The sequence below is a fragment of the Hyla sarda genome, chromosome 7 (assembly GCF_029499605.1).
Source record: "Hyla sarda isolate aHylSar1 chromosome 7, aHylSar1.hap1, whole genome shotgun sequence".
Classification (NCBI taxonomy): Eukaryota; Metazoa; Chordata; class Amphibia; order Anura; family Hylidae; genus Hyla; species Hyla sarda.
Window position 1 is genome coordinate 58,179,658 of NC_079195.1, and position 18,038 is coordinate 58,197,695.

General features: G+C 41.0%; 1 protein-coding gene across 2 annotated transcripts in view; it reads left to right on the plus strand.

The window, feature by feature from the left end:
• Positions 1 to 15,161, plus strand: part of LOC130281678 (alpha-2-macroglobulin-like protein 1) — a 152,751-nt gene extending 137,590 nt beyond the window's left edge. For both annotated transcript variants that reach the window (XM_056529150.1, XM_056529151.1), the window contains 6 exons: positions 6,846 to 6,970; positions 8,136 to 8,226; positions 8,961 to 9,029; positions 11,759 to 11,861; positions 13,469 to 13,533; positions 15,060 to 15,161. In XM_056529150.1, the coding sequence (XP_056385125.1) occupies positions 6,846 to 6,970; positions 8,136 to 8,226; positions 8,961 to 9,029; positions 11,759 to 11,861; positions 13,469 to 13,518 (438 nt within the window). In that variant the 3' untranslated portion in view covers positions 13,519 to 13,533; positions 15,060 to 15,161. The remainder of the gene's footprint in view (positions 1 to 6,845; positions 6,971 to 8,135; positions 8,227 to 8,960; positions 9,030 to 11,758; positions 11,862 to 13,468; positions 13,534 to 15,059) is intronic.
• The last annotated feature ends 2,877 nt before the right edge of the window (positions 15,162 to 18,038 follow it).

The window sequence follows — 18,038 nt, forward strand, 5'->3', positions numbered from 1 at the left end:
CAGACAGCCAGGGCCATGCTGGAGCCTAGGAGCGAGGTGGCAAGCCTGCCACCTCCTCCGATCCCCTGCAATCCGTCGGTTAACTAACCGACCAATCGCAAGGGGGGGGGGTTACTTCCTCCCGCCCTGCCCGGCCCCTTGAAGTCCGGAGAGGACGGGAGGAACATCGGAGGATGCGGCGGGGGACGGGGGAGTGCTGGGGACCGACCCCGGTACTTACCTCGTCCCTGAAGACCCGGATCCAGACGGCGGCAGCGGCGACAGGTGAGTTGATCTTCAGCCGCGGTCGGGCCCTTTACAGCAATGCACGTCGCCGTAAAGCGACATGCATTGCTGTAATGGGACCCTGTATACTACAACTCCCAGCATGCCCAGACAGCCCTTGGCGTCTGGGCATGCTGGGAGTTGTAGTTTTGCAACATCTGGAGGTCCACAGTTTGGAGACCACGGTGCCCTTCCAGATGTTGCAAAACTACACATCCTCAGCATGCCCTTACTGTCCAGGCATGCTGGGAGTTGTAGTTCTGTAACATCTGGCCCTTCAGATGTTGCAGAACTACAACTCCCAGCATGCCTGGACAGTTTTGGCATACTGGGAGTTGTAGTTTTGCAACATCTGGAAGGGCACAGATTGGGAACCACTGTATTAGTGGTCTGCAAACTGTAGTCCTCCAGATGTTGCAAAACTACAACTCCAAGCATGCTGGGAGTTGTAGTTCGGCAACATCTGGCTCTAAAGATGTTGCCGAACTACTACTCCCAGCATGCCTGAGAATGTTTGGGAGTTGTGGTTTTGCAACATCTGGAGGCACACTGGTTGGGAAACATTGTCTGTATCCTAACTCAGTGTTTCCCAACCCGTGTGCCTCCAGCTGTTGCAAAACTAGAACTACCAGCATCCACTGATGGACTGTGCATGCTGGGAGTTGTGGTTTTGCAACAGCTGGAGGTCCCCCCCCCCCCCTGTGAATGTACAGGGTACACTCACATGGGCAGGGGGCTTACAGTGACTATCAGGCTGCAAGTTTGCGATGCAGCAAATTTTGCGCGGCAGCTAAAACTCGCTGTAACCCCCCGCCCATGTGACTGTACCCTAAAAACACTACACTACACTACCACAAAATAAAATAAAAAGTAAAAAAACACTACATATACACATACCCCTACACAGCCCCCCTCCCCTCCCCAATAAAAATGAAAGCGTCTGATACGCCACTGTTTCCAAAATGGAGCCTCCAGCTGTTGCAAAACAACAATTCCCAGTATTGCCGAACAGCCGTTGACTGTCCAGGCATTCTGGGAGTTTTGCAACAGCTGGAGGCACCCTGTTTGGGAATCACTGGCGTAGAATACCCCTATGTCCACCCCTATGCAAATCCCTAATTCAGGCCTCAAATGCGCATGGCGCTCTCACTATGGAGCCCTGTCGTATTTCAAGGCAACAGTTTAGGGTCACATATGGGGTATTGCCGTACTCTTGAGAAATTGCCTAACAAATTTTGGGGGGCTTTTTCTCCTTTCACCCCTTATGAAAAGGTGAAGTTGGGGTCTACACCAGCATGTTAGTGTAAAATATTTTTTTTTTTACACTAACATGCTGGTATTGCCCCATACTTTTAATTTTGACAAGAGGTAAAAGGGAAAAATGCCCCCCAGAAATTGTAATGCAATTTTTCCCGACTACAGAGATACCCCATATGTGGGCGCAAAGTGCTCTGGGGGCGCACAACAAGGCCTAGAAGGGAGAGTGCGCCATGTACATTTGAGGTGATTTGCACAGGGCTGGCTAATTGTTACAGCGGTTTTGACAAACGCAAAAAAAAAAAAAACCCCACATGTGACCCCATTTCGGAAACTACACCCCTCACGGAATGTAATTAGGGGTGCAGTGAGAATTTACACCCTACTGGTGTCTGACAGATCTTTGGAACAGTGGGCTGCAAATTAAAAATTTTGTACAGCCCACTGTTCCAAAGATCTGACAGACACCAGTGGGGGGTAAATGCTCACTGTACCCCTTGTTACGTTCCTCAAAGGGTCTAGTTTCCAAAATGGTATGCCATGTGGGGGTTATTTTGCTGTCCTGGCACCATAGGGGCTTCCTAAATGCGACATGCCCCCCGAGCAAAATTTGCTCTCAAAAAGCCAAATATGACTCCTTCTCTTCTGAGCATTGTAGTTCGCCCGTAGTGCACTTCAGGTCAACTTATGGGGTACCTCCATACTCAGAAGAAATGGGGTTACAAATTTTGGGGGGTATTTTCTGCTATTAACCCTTGAATAAATGTGAAATTTGGGGGGAAACACACATTTTAGTGACATTTTTTAAACATTTTTTTACATATGCAAAAGTCGTGAAACACCTGTGGGGTATTAAGGCTCACTTTATTCCTTGTTACATTCCTCAAGGGGTCTAGTTTCCAAAATGGTATGCCATGTGGGTATTTTTTCCTGTTCTGCCACCATAGGGGCTTCCTAAATGCAACATGCCCCCAAAAAACCATTTCAGAAAAACGTACTCTCCAAAATCCCCTCGTCGCTCCTTCGCTTCTGAGCCCTCTACTGCACCAGCCGAACAATTTACATAGACATATGAAGTATGTGCTTACTCGAGAGAAATTGGGCTACAAATATAAGTATACATTTTCTCCTTTTACCCCTTGTAAAAATTCAAAAATTGGGTCTACAAGAACGTGCGAGTGTAAAAAATGAAGATTGTGAATTTGCTATTCCTGTGAAACACCTAAAGGATTAAAACACTGACTGAATGTCATTTTGAATACTTTGGGGGTGCAGTTTTTATAATGGGGTCATTTATGGGGTATTTCTAAGATGAAGACCCTTCAAATCCACTTCAAACCTGAACTGGTCCCTGAAAAATTGTGATTTGGGAAATTTTGTGAAAAATTGGAAAATTGCTGCTGAACTTTGAAGCCCTCTGGTGTCTTCCAAAAGTAAAAACTCAAAAATGTTATGATGCAAACATAAAGTGGACATATTGTATATGTGAATAAAAAAAAAATTATTTGTAATATCCATTTTCCTTACAAGCAGAGAGCTTCAAAGTCCGAAAAATGCAAAATTTTCAATTTTTTCATCAAATTTTGGAATTTTTCGCCAAGAAATGATGCAAGTATCGACAAAATTTTACCAATAACATAAAGTAGAATACGTCACGAAAAAACAATCTTGGAATCAGAATGATAGGTAAAAGCGTCTTAGAGTTATTAATGCTTAAAGTGACAGTGGTCAGATGTTCAAAAAACGCTCTGGTCCTAAGGTGTAAAATGGCTGGGTCCTTAAGGGGTTAAGGATAGAGCCACGTTTCATTTTTCATAACTTTTATTTGTTTATCCGCAGACTCATATAAGGGCTTGTTTTTTGTGAGACCAATTGTACTTTGTAATGGCACCTTTCATTTTGCCATAAATTGTTTGGCACAAGCAAAATAATATTTCGTGTGGCAGGAAACTGTAAAGAAAACTTCTATTTTTCCAAATATGCGGCTCTATGAAGGCACATTTTTTGTGCCATGATCTGTAGTTCTTATTGGTACAACATTTGCATACATGTCACTTTTTATTCAGTTTTTTTCTGGGGTGTGATATAACCAAAAATCAACAATTTTGGACTTAGGATTTTATTTTAATTTTTATGTTTATGCAGTTCACCAAATATTAAATATGTTTATTTTTTTATTAGCAAAAAGGGAAACAGAGGGGACTTATTTTTTGGGAGGAAGGGGCTTACTATTTTTTTTTTTTTTTTTTTTTTTTAGGCCCCACAGGAGACTATTAATAGCAGCAATCCATTGATTGTTATTAAAGCTATGCATAGGCATAGCACTGATCAGGAGTATCAGTGATGTACATGTATGGCCTGCCAGAAGGCAGCCTATGCAAGATCCTTGTAGCAGCCTTGGAGTAGGTGAGCAGGGCTCTGGCTGCCATCTTTACTCATTGCACGTCTTGATAAAGAGCTCGGTCCGAGCTAGAAACGCGTTGAAAGTGCTTTTAATCACAACTTTTGTGTCTACTTTGATGGAATAAAGCAAACCTTTTATTGGGAGAAATTCTTTTTTTTTGCTACCAAGTTCTCTCTTTACTCATTAGACCCCCTCACTTGTGCTGCCGGTGGTCCAATAAGTCTCACAAAGCCCCACAGATACTTTAGATGCCATGATCAATACTAAATCTGAAGAGTTTATGGAGGACATCAGCGTGATTTCGGCCATCTTTGCATGATAACTGTGTCATGAGACGTGGTGATTGCAAAACCTTGTATCAGGGCACAGAGATGTACATATACGCCACATGTCCTCTAGGAATTAAATGCAGTACATTTTATAAATAAAAACTAGCTGAGTGCCTGGCGCTGCCCGGTTTTTCCTACCTTGTCCTTATAGGGGAGGAAAAGCAACAAAGGAGGAAGCTTTTATCCTCATATCCCATCCTTAAATCCTGACCCCATATCCCCTCCTCATATCCCGACCCCAAATCCCCTCCTCATATTCCGACCTCATATCCTGTTCTTATATTTTGTCCTCATATCTCGACCTCATATCCTGTCCTCATATCCCGTCCTCATATTCCGTCCCCATATCCCGTCCCCATATCCCGACCTCATATCCCAACCTCATATCCTGTCCTCATATCCTGTCCCCTTATCCCAACCTCATATTCCAACCTCATATCCTAACCTCATATCTCATCCCTATATCCCGTCCTCATATCCCGTCTCCATTTCCTGACCTCATATCCCGACCTCATATCCCATCCCTATATCTCGTCCCCATATCCTGACCTCATATCCTGACCTCATATCCCATCCCTATATCCTGTCCACATATCCCATCCCCATATCCCGTCCCCATATCCCGACCTCATATCCTGTCCCTATATCCTGTCCTCATATCCCATCCTCATATCCCGACCTTATATACCATCCTAATATCCCGACCTCATATCTCGTCTTCATATTCCATCCCCATATCTAGTCCTCACTAATCCTCATATTCCCTCCTCAGGTGGGGCTGCGTTGTGGTAAAGATAGTGTGAGCTGAAAATAAAAGGGGTGTGGCTTAAAGGGTGGATATGTCTTTGCAAGATGGGGCATGGAATATGGGAGGGTGTGGCTTGCCAGCCGAACTGGGCATTCACCAGGAGATGCAGAGCAGAGCTTGTTGAGTAAGGCACCAGAAGACTTATATATTTGCACGGGACTTGAAACAAAAACCCCATCTTTCACATATAGGGGTAGGTTAGGGGTTAATTTAACTATTATTTATTTTTATTTGACATATAAGTAACATGTGACCAAGTATTATAGAATTATCTCCAGCCATACTGAAGTTATGCTGGAACATACATTTCCCATAGATTTGCAAAACAAAAACCCTGACCCTTTCAAATGAGGGTAGGTTAGGGTTAAATTAACTATCCTATATTTTTTGTGAACATATTAGTAACATGTGACCAAGTATTATCGAAATATCTCCAGCTGTTTGGAAGTTATGTTGGAGCATATATTTCCCATAGACTTATATAGGACATTAAATAAAAACCCTGACTCTCGCAATTGGGGGGCAATTTTCATGTTAATATCTTTAGCCATTTGGAAGTGATGCTGGAACATACACACACACACATATATGCCTACACACACATTGGCCCAGATTTATCAAAGAATGTCTACGGTAGAGCTATTTTCCCACATTTATTTGAGTGGTGGGTTTGACTAACGTGCTTCTTATTTATCAAGTAGGTGCAGCTCTGCTGTGGTGGGAAAAGCTCTACCACATACACTTTTTCTAGACGCTTGTGAGGGAGGGAAGTAGACACTTTCCCAGGTCCTGAATGTGTCAGGTTAGGTGTTTTTACTTTTTTTTCACAGAGCTACCGGGACATTTTTACTTACATTTTAGACTCTACAATCAAATTTGATTGCAGTGTCTAAGGGGTTAAAGCCGGGCATCATTGTGATTGGTGATGTCTGGCATCAGAGATGGGTCCTGGTGGCAGATAGCTGCCAGGACCACCCAGCTATGATCCATGCTAAGCTCTTGAGCGCATGTCATAGAAGGGGAGTGGGACGCTGTCATCCACAAGCAGTTAAAGGTTGAATTGCAGAAGGTAGAAGGGATTCTTACGCCTATTGGTAGCTTTACCCCTTAAAAAGTACCTTTGCGCACAAAATAGCAACTTTTGACAAAAGTTGCAAATGGTAAACACATGACCACTGTAAAAAAGCAAAAAGAGTGAAACTGTCTATATAAAAAGACGCATAAAAGTCGCTAAATATGCTGCTTGCACCTCGACTGCGCCAACACATAGACAAAAAAAATTCTCTAAAACCAATGATAAATCTCCCCCATTGAATTATATATACATAGATTGTGACTCCTTCTCTTCTATAAAATGTTCCTACCTTGTTGCTCTGTTACCTGGCGAGTGCTTAGTTAGGCCTTAGCATCAAACAACTCTACTTCAGAATCACATGCTGCTAGAGTTCATAATAAGGAAATCATTAGACAAACCATAAGGCTATGTTCACACGCCAGAATTTCCGCATGGATTTTCGCGTGAAAATCCACATTGGAAATTCTGCATGTGTATTTTATTAACTTCAATGGTATTCCGCAGTCCTATTCACACTGCAGACTTTTTACTAAGGGTATGTGCACACGGTGGAATGTTTGTGCGCAATACCGCCGGAATATTCTGCACCAACATCCCGCTGTGGAGTCCCATTGATGTCAAAACATTATTTGGTGTGTGGTTGACATTTGTGTCATAATTAAATGCAAAATTCTGATTTGCACTCTCATGCTGCCCATCTTTACACAGACACATTTGAAATACCATACGACTGTCACCAAATCTGACGCCTTCTTCATCCTCAAAGCCAGTGCACAGCCATCAGTTCACACTATTGAAGGAAGGACAGAATTGGACCTACTAGTAGAAGCCAGGTAAGAATCCCATTAGAGTAACCTTTAAAGTAGTTCATAGAAATGGAAATAACCGTTTTTGCTCAAAGTCATATGACACAAAACTTAGCTTGTGGATGGAATGTGTGTGGACGAATGTCCCAGTAACATTTTGTGATGTCTCAAAAAGTTATAAAGTAATTTGCCAGCAATATGCATTTTACATAGCAGATGCTGATTTCACAACATATAGGATTTAACATTTAGATTTCCAAAAGAGGAACTACTTTGTGGTCAGTCCGTTTAATTAACCTTGAGAATGACTGACACACAAAACCATTATTTGATAGTACTGTCATGGCGGATAAAATTCAAGATTACTTCCATATACTAGACCAAATACTGAACAAATACTGTGTGTGAAGCCAGCCTCAGGGCCCTTTAGACCTAAAACCAAAAATGGCGTAATATCAACAAGATAATTGTGTAACTTTCCTGCTTTGGTTGCTATTAACTTCCAAACCCCCTCTGATGGCCACAAACAGGCCAGAGGGGTCTGAAATTATGAGACAGGAATACCCCTGTAATATTATCTGTGGTGACAATGCAGGTAAATCACTGATCACTTGTTTTTGGGTTCCCCCATAGATTACAGCTAATGGAGTTCAAAGCAGGGCTTAAAGGGGTACTCCACCCCTAGACATCTTATCCCCTATGCATACAAAATGCCAATATCTATATGTATATGTAGATTCCCATACCATACAAAATTATAAACACCAAAGAAAAAACAAGGTATTCTGGGACACAAAATATTCAATCTTTATTGTTTAGCATAAAGGACATACATTTAAAATCATTTTAAAAAAGAGAGATCGCAAATTACCAAGATGGTCCTACAAGTACACAACCGGAGGTCCATAGATCAAGGGGTTAATCCCCAAAATACCCATATATACAAATTACTAAAGAACATACTTTACAATAACAATAACAGAGTGTCCCAAATAAAGGCTACCTTACTGGGTGCAGCCTTTATTTGGGACACTCTGTTATTGTAAAGTATGCTCTTTAGCAATTCACTATACTATACATTTTAGCAAATGGAATTTCCGCCTGCAATTTCAAAGTGGAATTGCAGGTGGAAATTCCGTAGTGTGAACCTAACCTTAATAATCCCTTTTGACCTTGGATTATTGTGTTGCAGTTATTCAGGTGAAAGGAACATAACCAATACAGTAATAATAGAGGTACAACTTCTATCAGGGTTTGTTCCCAACAAAGAAAGTGTGGAAAAGGTAAGGCATGGGTATTTCTATTATTCAAGTAACATGATCTAAAACGTTTTTGTGTCACCTCACTTCTCACCAACTATTTAAAAAAATAATTAAACCCCTAAATGCATTTAGACACACTGAGGTCCATCTTTACTTTTCTATTCTATAGTCAACAGTATTAGTCTCTTATTTAGTGACTTTAAAGGGGTACACCGGCCCCAACACATCTTATTCCCTAGAATAGGGGAAAAATGTCTGATCGCGGGGGGTCCCACTGCTGGGGACCCCCGCAATCTAGAATGCAGCACCCACCTGTGAGCACTGCAGGAAGCACTGGAGGCTCCAAGTCTTATGCCTCCCGACCACGGGGACGGAGTATCGTGACGTCAGGACTCTACCGTGTGTGATGTCATGCCCTGCTCCCTCAATGCAAGTCTATGGGAGGGGGCGTGATGGCCATCACGCCCCCTCCCATAGACTTGCATTGAGGGGGCGGGGCGTGATGTCACACGGGGCGGAGTTCTGACATCACACTCATATGCATGTTCCAATCAAGTAGGATAGAACATGGGTGAAAGGAACCAAAGGGATGATATGAAACAATTCAGACACATCACAACAGCCCAACCAGCATGTCAAAGTTTCATAAATTTGTGGCAACTCTGCACCAGCTAAGCCACAGAAAGTTTCTGGATTTTTTATTTTTATCATTTCCAGCTTATATTTTGATTGTGTAATTTTTTTCATTTCTGTAGTTAAAAGAGAACCATATTGTGAAAAGAACGGAACTTACACCTGATAAAGTTATAATTTACTTGGATAAGGTAAATTTTTATTTGTTAGTTTTTATTCTACGGAACCTAAAGAATATATATATTTTTTTTTTAAATCAAATTCCTATCTATTTAATATTTGTTCATAATTTGTAATTCGTTCTTAAATTTTTTAAGTTTATCTGTAGTTTAAAAAAATGTTTGACACGTCTCAGATATGTCAGAGGTTTTGATCAGTTGAGTTGCTAAAACCTCTGCTTATCATTAGAACAAGCAAGGAGAAGAACACAGTAATGCTACTGCACAATTCTTCACATTCGTTCTAGTCTCTGTAGGGGTATCAGCACTGAGACCCCAACTGATTAAAATTTTTGCCATGCCTCTGTGACGTGTCAAGCATTTTTTTTTTTATGACAGGGACATTTCATATTAAACTTTTATGTAAAACATATGTCTTAAAGGGGTACTCCCACCCTAGACATCTTATCCCCAATCCAAAGGATAGGGGATAAGATGTCTGATTGCGGGGGTCCCGCATTATTGCATGCAGGGGTCCCGCATTATTGCATGCGGTACCCACCTTTTTTTTCACCGGAACCGCTGGAGGGTCTGAGTCGCGACTACGGGAACGTCAGGACGTCAGGACTCCGCCCCCGTGTGATGTCACACCCGTCCCCCTCCAGCGGTTCTGGTGAAAAAACAGGTGGGTGCCGCATGCAATATTGCGGGGGTCCCCAGCGGCGGGACCCCCTGCGATCAGACATCTTATCCCCTATCCTTTGGATAGGGGATAAGATGCCTAGGGTGGGAGTACCCCTTTAAATATGTTTTTTAATATTTTCTGTGTGGTTATCAATACTGAAAAAAAATCCTAAAATCACAATGACCACTGAGCTTCATAGTAGATTGACATTTGTCTTGTTTAGCAGAGATCACTTCTCAGCAGTTATCCCATTATCCTCATTAGCAAGTAACACAAGACTTATCATTTAGGGGAACCAAGGAATAGATTTATCCATATATAACACTTAGAAAAGTGTTGTATGGTAAAAACTTCATCCTCACTCTCCAGGGGAGACATTTTTGACCCCAGGGACTGTAAGGGTATAAAGTTTGTAAGGTACCCCCTCTACCCTGTACGAAGTCCCCTGGGCAGGGAGCTATACTTACCTAGTCCTGTTGCTCCGGCCGTAGTGACAACCCTCAACACCCCTGAGGAAGTCGCTTGCGACGGAACATGTGGCGTTCCTTGTGGCCACGGTCCTGCTCTATTAGGCTGGGTTCACACTACGTTTTTCAAATACGGTTACCGTATACGGTTTTCCGCTAAAAAATGTATGGCAAAAACCATATGCAACCGTATACAACCGTATGCCTCCAAATTAAAACGTATAAGGTTTTTCCCCGTACGGTTCTATCCGTTTGCATCAGTTTTTGCCAACGGTTTTGCTATTTTGTTGGAATTAGTTTTCCAGCAATTTAATAAAGTTACTATTGTTCTATTGAAATTCCAATCTGCGCATGTGTCAACTCCAAAAACGGATTAGAAAAACCGTGTGCAACCGTATTCTGAAATTCTGTGTACGGTTCTCATAGACAACAATGTTAAAAGAACCGCATACAGTTCGCATACGGTTTTCCAACCGGAGGCAAAAACGTGGTCGACAGCGTTTTTGCCTACGGTTGAAAAATCGGCAAAACCGTATCAGAGGCAAAACGGATGCAACCGTACACAACATTTGGAATACGGTTTACAATGCATTCTCTATGCATACAGTTTTGGATACGGTCGTATACGTTTTTTTGCGGAAAACCGTATACGGTTACCGTATTTGAAAAACGTGGTGTGAACCCAGCCTTATCTGTATCGCTGGCTCTTCCGACCGACTTGCTGTGGTTTGTGTAATGTGAAGCTTGCAGTCATTTATATCTCCTTTTTTGGCTGGGTCATGTGAAACCCTGAACGTGATTGATGGCATGCGTCACCGCTCTGTCAGCTTAGGGAGCAGTTTGGTAACATGGGCCATGAAATTAGTGATGTGTGCCTCTCTTGGGAGAAAATTGATATTGTGAGTAAAGGAGTCATTAATGTGGGCTTCCACGTGGTCCGAACAGGAGTGAGTAGTGAACTGTGCACATGCATATTTAAAAATTTTAAATTATGGACAACCCCTTCAATCCATCTACCATCATATTTTAATTTCTAGAATACAGCCATAATAACAGTTAAAGGGTACCTCTCATCAAATAAACTTTTGATATATGTTAGATTAATGAATGTTGAATAACTTTCCAATAGCAGGTTAATGAAAAATATGCTTCTTTCTATTGTATTTTTCCCGATCAGTCCTGTCAGCAAGCATTTCTGACTCATGCTGGAGTCCTAAACACTCAGAGCTGCCAGCCTGCTTTGTTCACAGCCAAACAGGCTGTGAACAAAGCAGCCTGGCAGCTCTGAGTGTTCTCCTTTGTGAACAAAGCAGACTGGCAGCTCGTAGTGTTTAGGACTCCAGCATGAGTCTGAAATGCTTGCTGCCAGGACTGGTAGGGAGACCCCTAGTGGTCATTTCTTCAAAGTGGAAAATTAAATAGAAAGAAGCATATTTTTTAATAGCATGCAATTGTAAAGTTATTCTGCATACATTAAGCTATAATATATCAAAAGTTTTTTTGATGAGAGGTACCCTTTAAGCTGTACAGAAGCTCTTATGACTGCTACTGTAGTAGTTATGCCCATGTGCATGCCCATTTCTAAAGATGTGTCTTTTCTTTGTCCACAGCTCACCCATGAAACTGAGAGTTTAAGATTCTCCATCCGGCAAGAATTATTTGTTAACAATCTACAAGCTGCAAACGTGAAGATTTATGACTACTATGCCCCAGGTAGTAAATAAGACACAGTTTTAATCATTTATTTAGTTACAGATTGATACCTTGTGACCCACATTTATGTCTGTTCAGAAGCCCTATAGAGAATGGATGCCCCTCTGGATATGGGATAACTTTTAGAGATTGGAAAATGTGGTGACCCAGGAGGTTATATGCTAGCACTAGTAATGCTCCTAATATGTCAATGGTGCTGCGAGCAGTGTGGCAGTCAGAAGACCTGACTTTGGTGTGACCTCTACATGATGTGTGTATGTAGTGCTGCTGTTAACCCTTACAATGTCAGTGTTACAGGGCAAAGCATAATCCATTGCCTAGGACTAGTACTTGTTGTGGGGCATTAAAATTATACTTTTAAAGGGTACCTCTCATCAAATAAACTTTTGATATATTTTAGATTAATGAATGTTGAATAACTTTCCAATAGCATGTTAATGAAAAATATGCTTCTTTCTATTGTATTTTTCCCAATCAGTCCTGTCAGCAAGCATTTCTGACTCATGCTGGAGTCCTAAACACTCAGAGCTGCCAGCCTGCTTTGTTCACAGCCAAACAGGCTGTGAACAAAGCAGGCTGGCAGCTCTGAGTGTTCTCCTTTGTGAACAAAGCAGACTGGCAGCTCGTAGTGTTTAGGACTCCAGCATGAGTCTGAAATGCTTGCTGCCAGGACTGGTAGGGAGACCCCTAGTGGTCATTTCTTCAAAGTGGAAAATTAAACAGAGAGAAGCATATTTTTTAATAACATGCAATTGTAAAGTTATTCTGCATACATTAATCTATAATATATCAAAAGTTTTTTGGATGAGAGGTACCCTTTAAGGGTTGAAAGGAATAATAAAAGTAAAATTAGGCAATAATAGTAAATACAAGGAGAACGTCTCACAGTATCAGTCTGCGGGATATTTTGCATGTTTTAAAACAAATAAAGTTGAAGAAATTTTGCAGAAAATACAGTGTTTACTTTTCAGCCAGCAAACTATTTGGTTAAACATGGGGTTTACAGTTCATTGTCGTCTTGTAACAAGGCAACATGTGTCGATCCATTGTGCTACCCAATTGGTTTGGTTTTGGACTAAAGTAGAGTCTATATACCCTCCAGGCTTTCATCCTTTATTCCACCCCAAGACGTGAAAACCTGCGATAGCCTATCAAGTAGGAGGAGGCGCATGCGCAGACCCTAGGGACCAGACCAGAAACTGCAGAAGCAGATAAGGAAGAAGTAGAAAGATGATGGGAGGAAGGAGCCTGGGCTTAACAGAGCTAATAGAGCGGGAACAGGGAGTAATGCTTCACTTCTTTTGCACACTAAGCAGTGCTACTTCTACAGCCAATTGTCTTATAGTCCATCATAGGATTGTGGGAAAAGAGGAAATAGCTGATATCATAGACCACATACAAAACAGCTGGAACAGATTTAATAGCAATGTAGAACAACATTAACAAGAAAGCAATAATATAAATATTTAATAATATTTTCTATATTTAGTTTTCCTAAGTGTAATAAGCACCTTTTTAACTAGATCATTAATACAGTATTTTATTAACTTGTATTCTATTTTTAACCTTCTGGTTTTTAAATCATATTCTGTTTCTTCTAATTCTAGATGAGAATGCAGTGACCGACTACAATTTCCCCTGCAGTACAAGTACTTAATAAAGGCATATGATGGTAAATAAGTATATCTTTTGTCTTAAAGGGGTATTCCAGGATTTTTTTTTTTGACTATGCTACAAGGGCTGTAAAGTTAGTGTAGTTCATAATAGTATGTACCTGGCAGACAGTAATGGGCTTAGGAAGGATCTGCGCTTGTCTTGGGGCTGAATGGCTATGTTGTGAGATTACCATTACACTGTAGATAGCTTTTTGTGAACTAGTATTTCCTTTTTGAGTTGTCATCTTTGCCTATAAATCCCATAATTTTCCTCCCTCCCACACATCAGCCACCCCACCCATTGAAACATAAATTAGCTGCATCCATTCAAAAGACCTGTGGTTTTCAATCAGGGTGCCTACAGCTGTTGCATTAGTCGCAGATTGATCGCTCTCCCACCATGCAATCGCTTCACCTATTGAAGCAGACAGGCTCCCTGTCATCAGCTGACTAGTGAGTCAGGTCTTGGCCGCATTGCAACCTGGGATAAATCTGAGACAACAGTCATTTTGTATGCTGTAAAAAATAAATATTGGGGTCAAAATCACATAAGAATTGTGAGAAAACTGTCACATACAGGTACATACACTATACTATGAACTACACTAACTTTACAGCCCCTGTAGCATAGTCAAATAAAAAAAAAATCCTGGAATACCCCTTTAAATAAGTTCATCATATCCCCCCCCCCCAACCCCAAAGTCTTTTCTCAAGCACTTTTTGAAAAGTCTAAACAAACTGTGTTTACTGTGGTTAAAATAGCCCCGCATTAGTGCAAAACCCAGGGGTATCTCGCCACTGCCGGAACTTCCTCTATTGAGAGATATATTATGGTGGATTGTCACACAACCACTACATTTAATATTTCTAAGGGGTTTTCACTTTCCCTGACATTGGATGGGAGTTTGCTTCTCTGTCGCATACTACCTTTGATCCATTCTGTCTATTCTATATTGGTCCAGTTTAGATTAATTTCTTATAACTGTTCAGGTATCCCCTGAAGACATTCAGCTTTATATTCTACCTAAACTGTAACAGAAACGCATTGGGCTTTGTACTGTTTGGTATATCTGAACTTTTTATAGGTTTGCATATTTTGTGTCTATCTGGACCTCACTATATATATTTATCTGCAAGTATTGTCCTTGGGCTATTAGGACAATGATGGATAGAGTTTTGTACTTTCTATCAAGATGAGACTACGTGCATAGTTTTATTATTAGGAAGCAAAAATTTTTTATTTTGGTTCTTCCTTATTTGGTATTGGGTATACACTTGAGAATATTGGGTGAATTTAATGGCACCTGATTTCTTCTTTACCTAGTCTGATTAGTTATATAAAAAAGTACAGTGGTTGTAGTACCACCAATGTAGACCCTAAGACATTAGTTTAGGATTTTCAAACAGTCATATGGTTTCCAATCCTCTTCCAGCCAGGTTCAGCCATGCAAAGAATTGGTTGCTCATTCCTTTTTTTTTTTTTTTTACAGTAATATGTTGTAGTATGTTGTATTTTCTGACTTATTAATTTTTTTCTTTATAGAGAAAGAAAAGGACCTTTAAAACCACACGCAACTGAAGGCATTAATTAGTACTATGAAGCTTCCATTGTATTTCTCCCCCCCCAAAAAAAATAAAATATATATATATATATATATATATATATATATATATATATATATATGTATCACATTTCAATAAATTCCACGTTTTCCCTTTATTGAGAAATGTCTCTTCTTTTGGCAAGCTGTGAAGTTATTGGATGTGTTCTACCATTGCTAATTTGAAAGTGTGTGTGTGTGTGTGTGCGTGTGTGTCTGTGTGTGTGTGTGTGTGTGTGTGTGCGTGTGTGTCTGTGTGTGTGTGTGTGTGTGTCTGTGTCTGTGTGTGGACTTTACCAAGAGGTCAACCCCAAACCTTAGGAAGTTTTTTTTATTTTTTTATTCTGTATTTATTGAATGTTTGAATATGCATAAAGTGGCGCTTGAAAGTTTGTAAACACCAGAATTTCCTATATTTCTACAAACATTTCACCTAAAACCTCAAATAAACAGAACCAAATCAAACAAAAGAGTAAAAAAATATTAGACTTGGTCATTAATTTCTGAAGTAAAATCATCCAATATCCCATATCTGCGAGTGGCAGAAGTATCTGAACCTTAAAGGGGTACTCCACTGGAAACATCTTATCTACTATCCAAAGGATAGGGGATAGGATTAGAGATGAACATTTTTTTTTAAAATTCGACTCAGCCGATTCGCCAAATTTTCAAATTATTTTTTTTCGCTCCGAATTTATTTGTGGCAAATCGCTATTAAAAACAGCTATTTCTGGCCTACAGAGAGCCTCAGTAGTGGTGTAGAACACTTTGCCTTGCTGTAACATGCATAGGGTGTGTGCTGGGTTAGTGAAATAATACTGTTATTCAGTATGACATGCAGATTCTTTTGGAAATGTCCTGCATGCCATGAGAATGTAGTGACAAGAGTTACCTTCCATTCTGGACTTTTTAACTGGCTTTTATGTATAGCAATAATTTTTTTTATTATATTAAATATTATTTAAAAATGTACAAGTCACTTTTTCATAAATTACAAAATGTCGCTAAACAAAGTCTGCAAGCTACAAGGCTCTTATAACAGCGATCTTATAAGTTATAAGTGATCTTGTTACATAATGTGCATTACAGACAGAGCTGTAGCTAGCTCTTTTTGCTCCTGAGGCGAGAACAGAAAATAACAGCGATCTTAGAAGTGCTAAACATTATTACATAATGTGCTTTACAGACAGAGCTGTAGCCTGAGGCAAGAAAATAAAATAACAGCAATCTTATAAGTGCTAAACATTAGTACATGATGTGCATAACAGACAGAGCTGTAGCTAGCTCTTTTTACTCCTGAGGTGAGAACAGAAAATTGTCTGTCGTTCTCTTTTTTTTTTTCTTCCTCATCTGGCACAGGAAATCATAGAACCTGCAACACAAACATATTAGTATTAGGCTCTGGACTTTTCCAGCATTATCCTCCTCTTTTCCCTACAAATGACTGCAGCTTCCTACAAACATAATGCCACCAGCCTTCCCACAATGCACAAGGGGGGAGATTTATCAAAACCTGTGCAGAGGAAAAGTTCCCAGTTGCCCATAGCAACCAATCAGTGTGCTACTTTAATTTTTAACAAGGCCTTTGCAAAATGAAATAAGACATCTGATTGGTTGCTATGGACAACTGGGCAACTTTTCCTTTGCACAGGTTTTGATAAATCTCCCCTAATGTTTCCAGCCCACCCAAACAAGCACACACACAATGACTCCTACATTACCCCACACAATTACAGAGGGGTGTACATGGGAGACAGGGGTGACAGAGGGGTGTACAGTATGACAGAAGGGTGTCCAAGGAGTTACAGAGAGGTGTAGAGGAGTGAAAGAATGGTGGTGGTGCACTACCTTAAGCAGAGTAGGCCTTTGTCAGCGCTGCCCCATCTCCTTCCCTCCATCCACATCATTCTGCTGAAGGACCAGGGAGAATCCAGAGTTCAGAGCTGCTCCACAGGAGAGGGAGGATACACGAGGATTGGAGCTGCAGCATCACCCGTCCAGGCACTGTACACAGACTTCCCTCCCGCTTGGCCTGCATGCCTGTGACTCACAGGTGCACAGGACTGGGCAGAAAAAAAAAATGTTAGCGTCATATTTCCCACCAGAGTGTCCTGGCACCCTAGATGGGAATCAATGCCTCAGTGTAATGTGTGCTGGACCCAACTTGCGCCCCCTTGCAACAGCGCACCTGAGGCGATCGCCTCACTCGCCTCATCAGAGCTACAACCCTGATTACAGAACATACAAGTGCAAAAAACACAATCTTCAAAAAACAATAAAATGTGTGATAAAAGTGCTATAAAAAAAGAGGGAGCATTATATGTGACAAGGTCATAAAGGGTGGATTTAAAAGGGTGGCAGTTTAAGTTTAAGAAATTTATGCAACAGTCCGTTCCATAAACCTGAGTGAGGGGAACTCTGAGGACAATGCGCTCTAGTATGCTTAAAACAGTATTTGTCTACAACACCAGCAGGTGTGTACTTTTGGCTGGCCTTTCACAGTCTCTAGGCCCTTAAGACTTTAACAGGAACAAAATAGTACACCACTTAGATTTACATTTGTGGTATGCACTTATGAGGGAAGGACAATGCTCTCCAGTACGCTTAAAAAAGTATTTGTGTAAAACACCAGCAGTACACACCAGTGCTGCAACACACAGTTGCTGTGTACTACACCCAAAACCGATCTCACTCCCTTCCCTATCAGTGCTTCTAGGTAGGATTTGGGCTTGAGGTGAATCGCTGCTGTTCTGTGCAACACACTGTGCAACATATTGCTCTCTGTCCCTTTCTGTAATAGAACACTGTAGTGACTGGGAGGTGAATCTCTGTTGCAAAAATGCTTTTCTGTGCAACACACACTGCTCTCTGTCCCTTTCTCTGTGCAACAGACTTCTGACATGACTTGGAGATGAATCGCT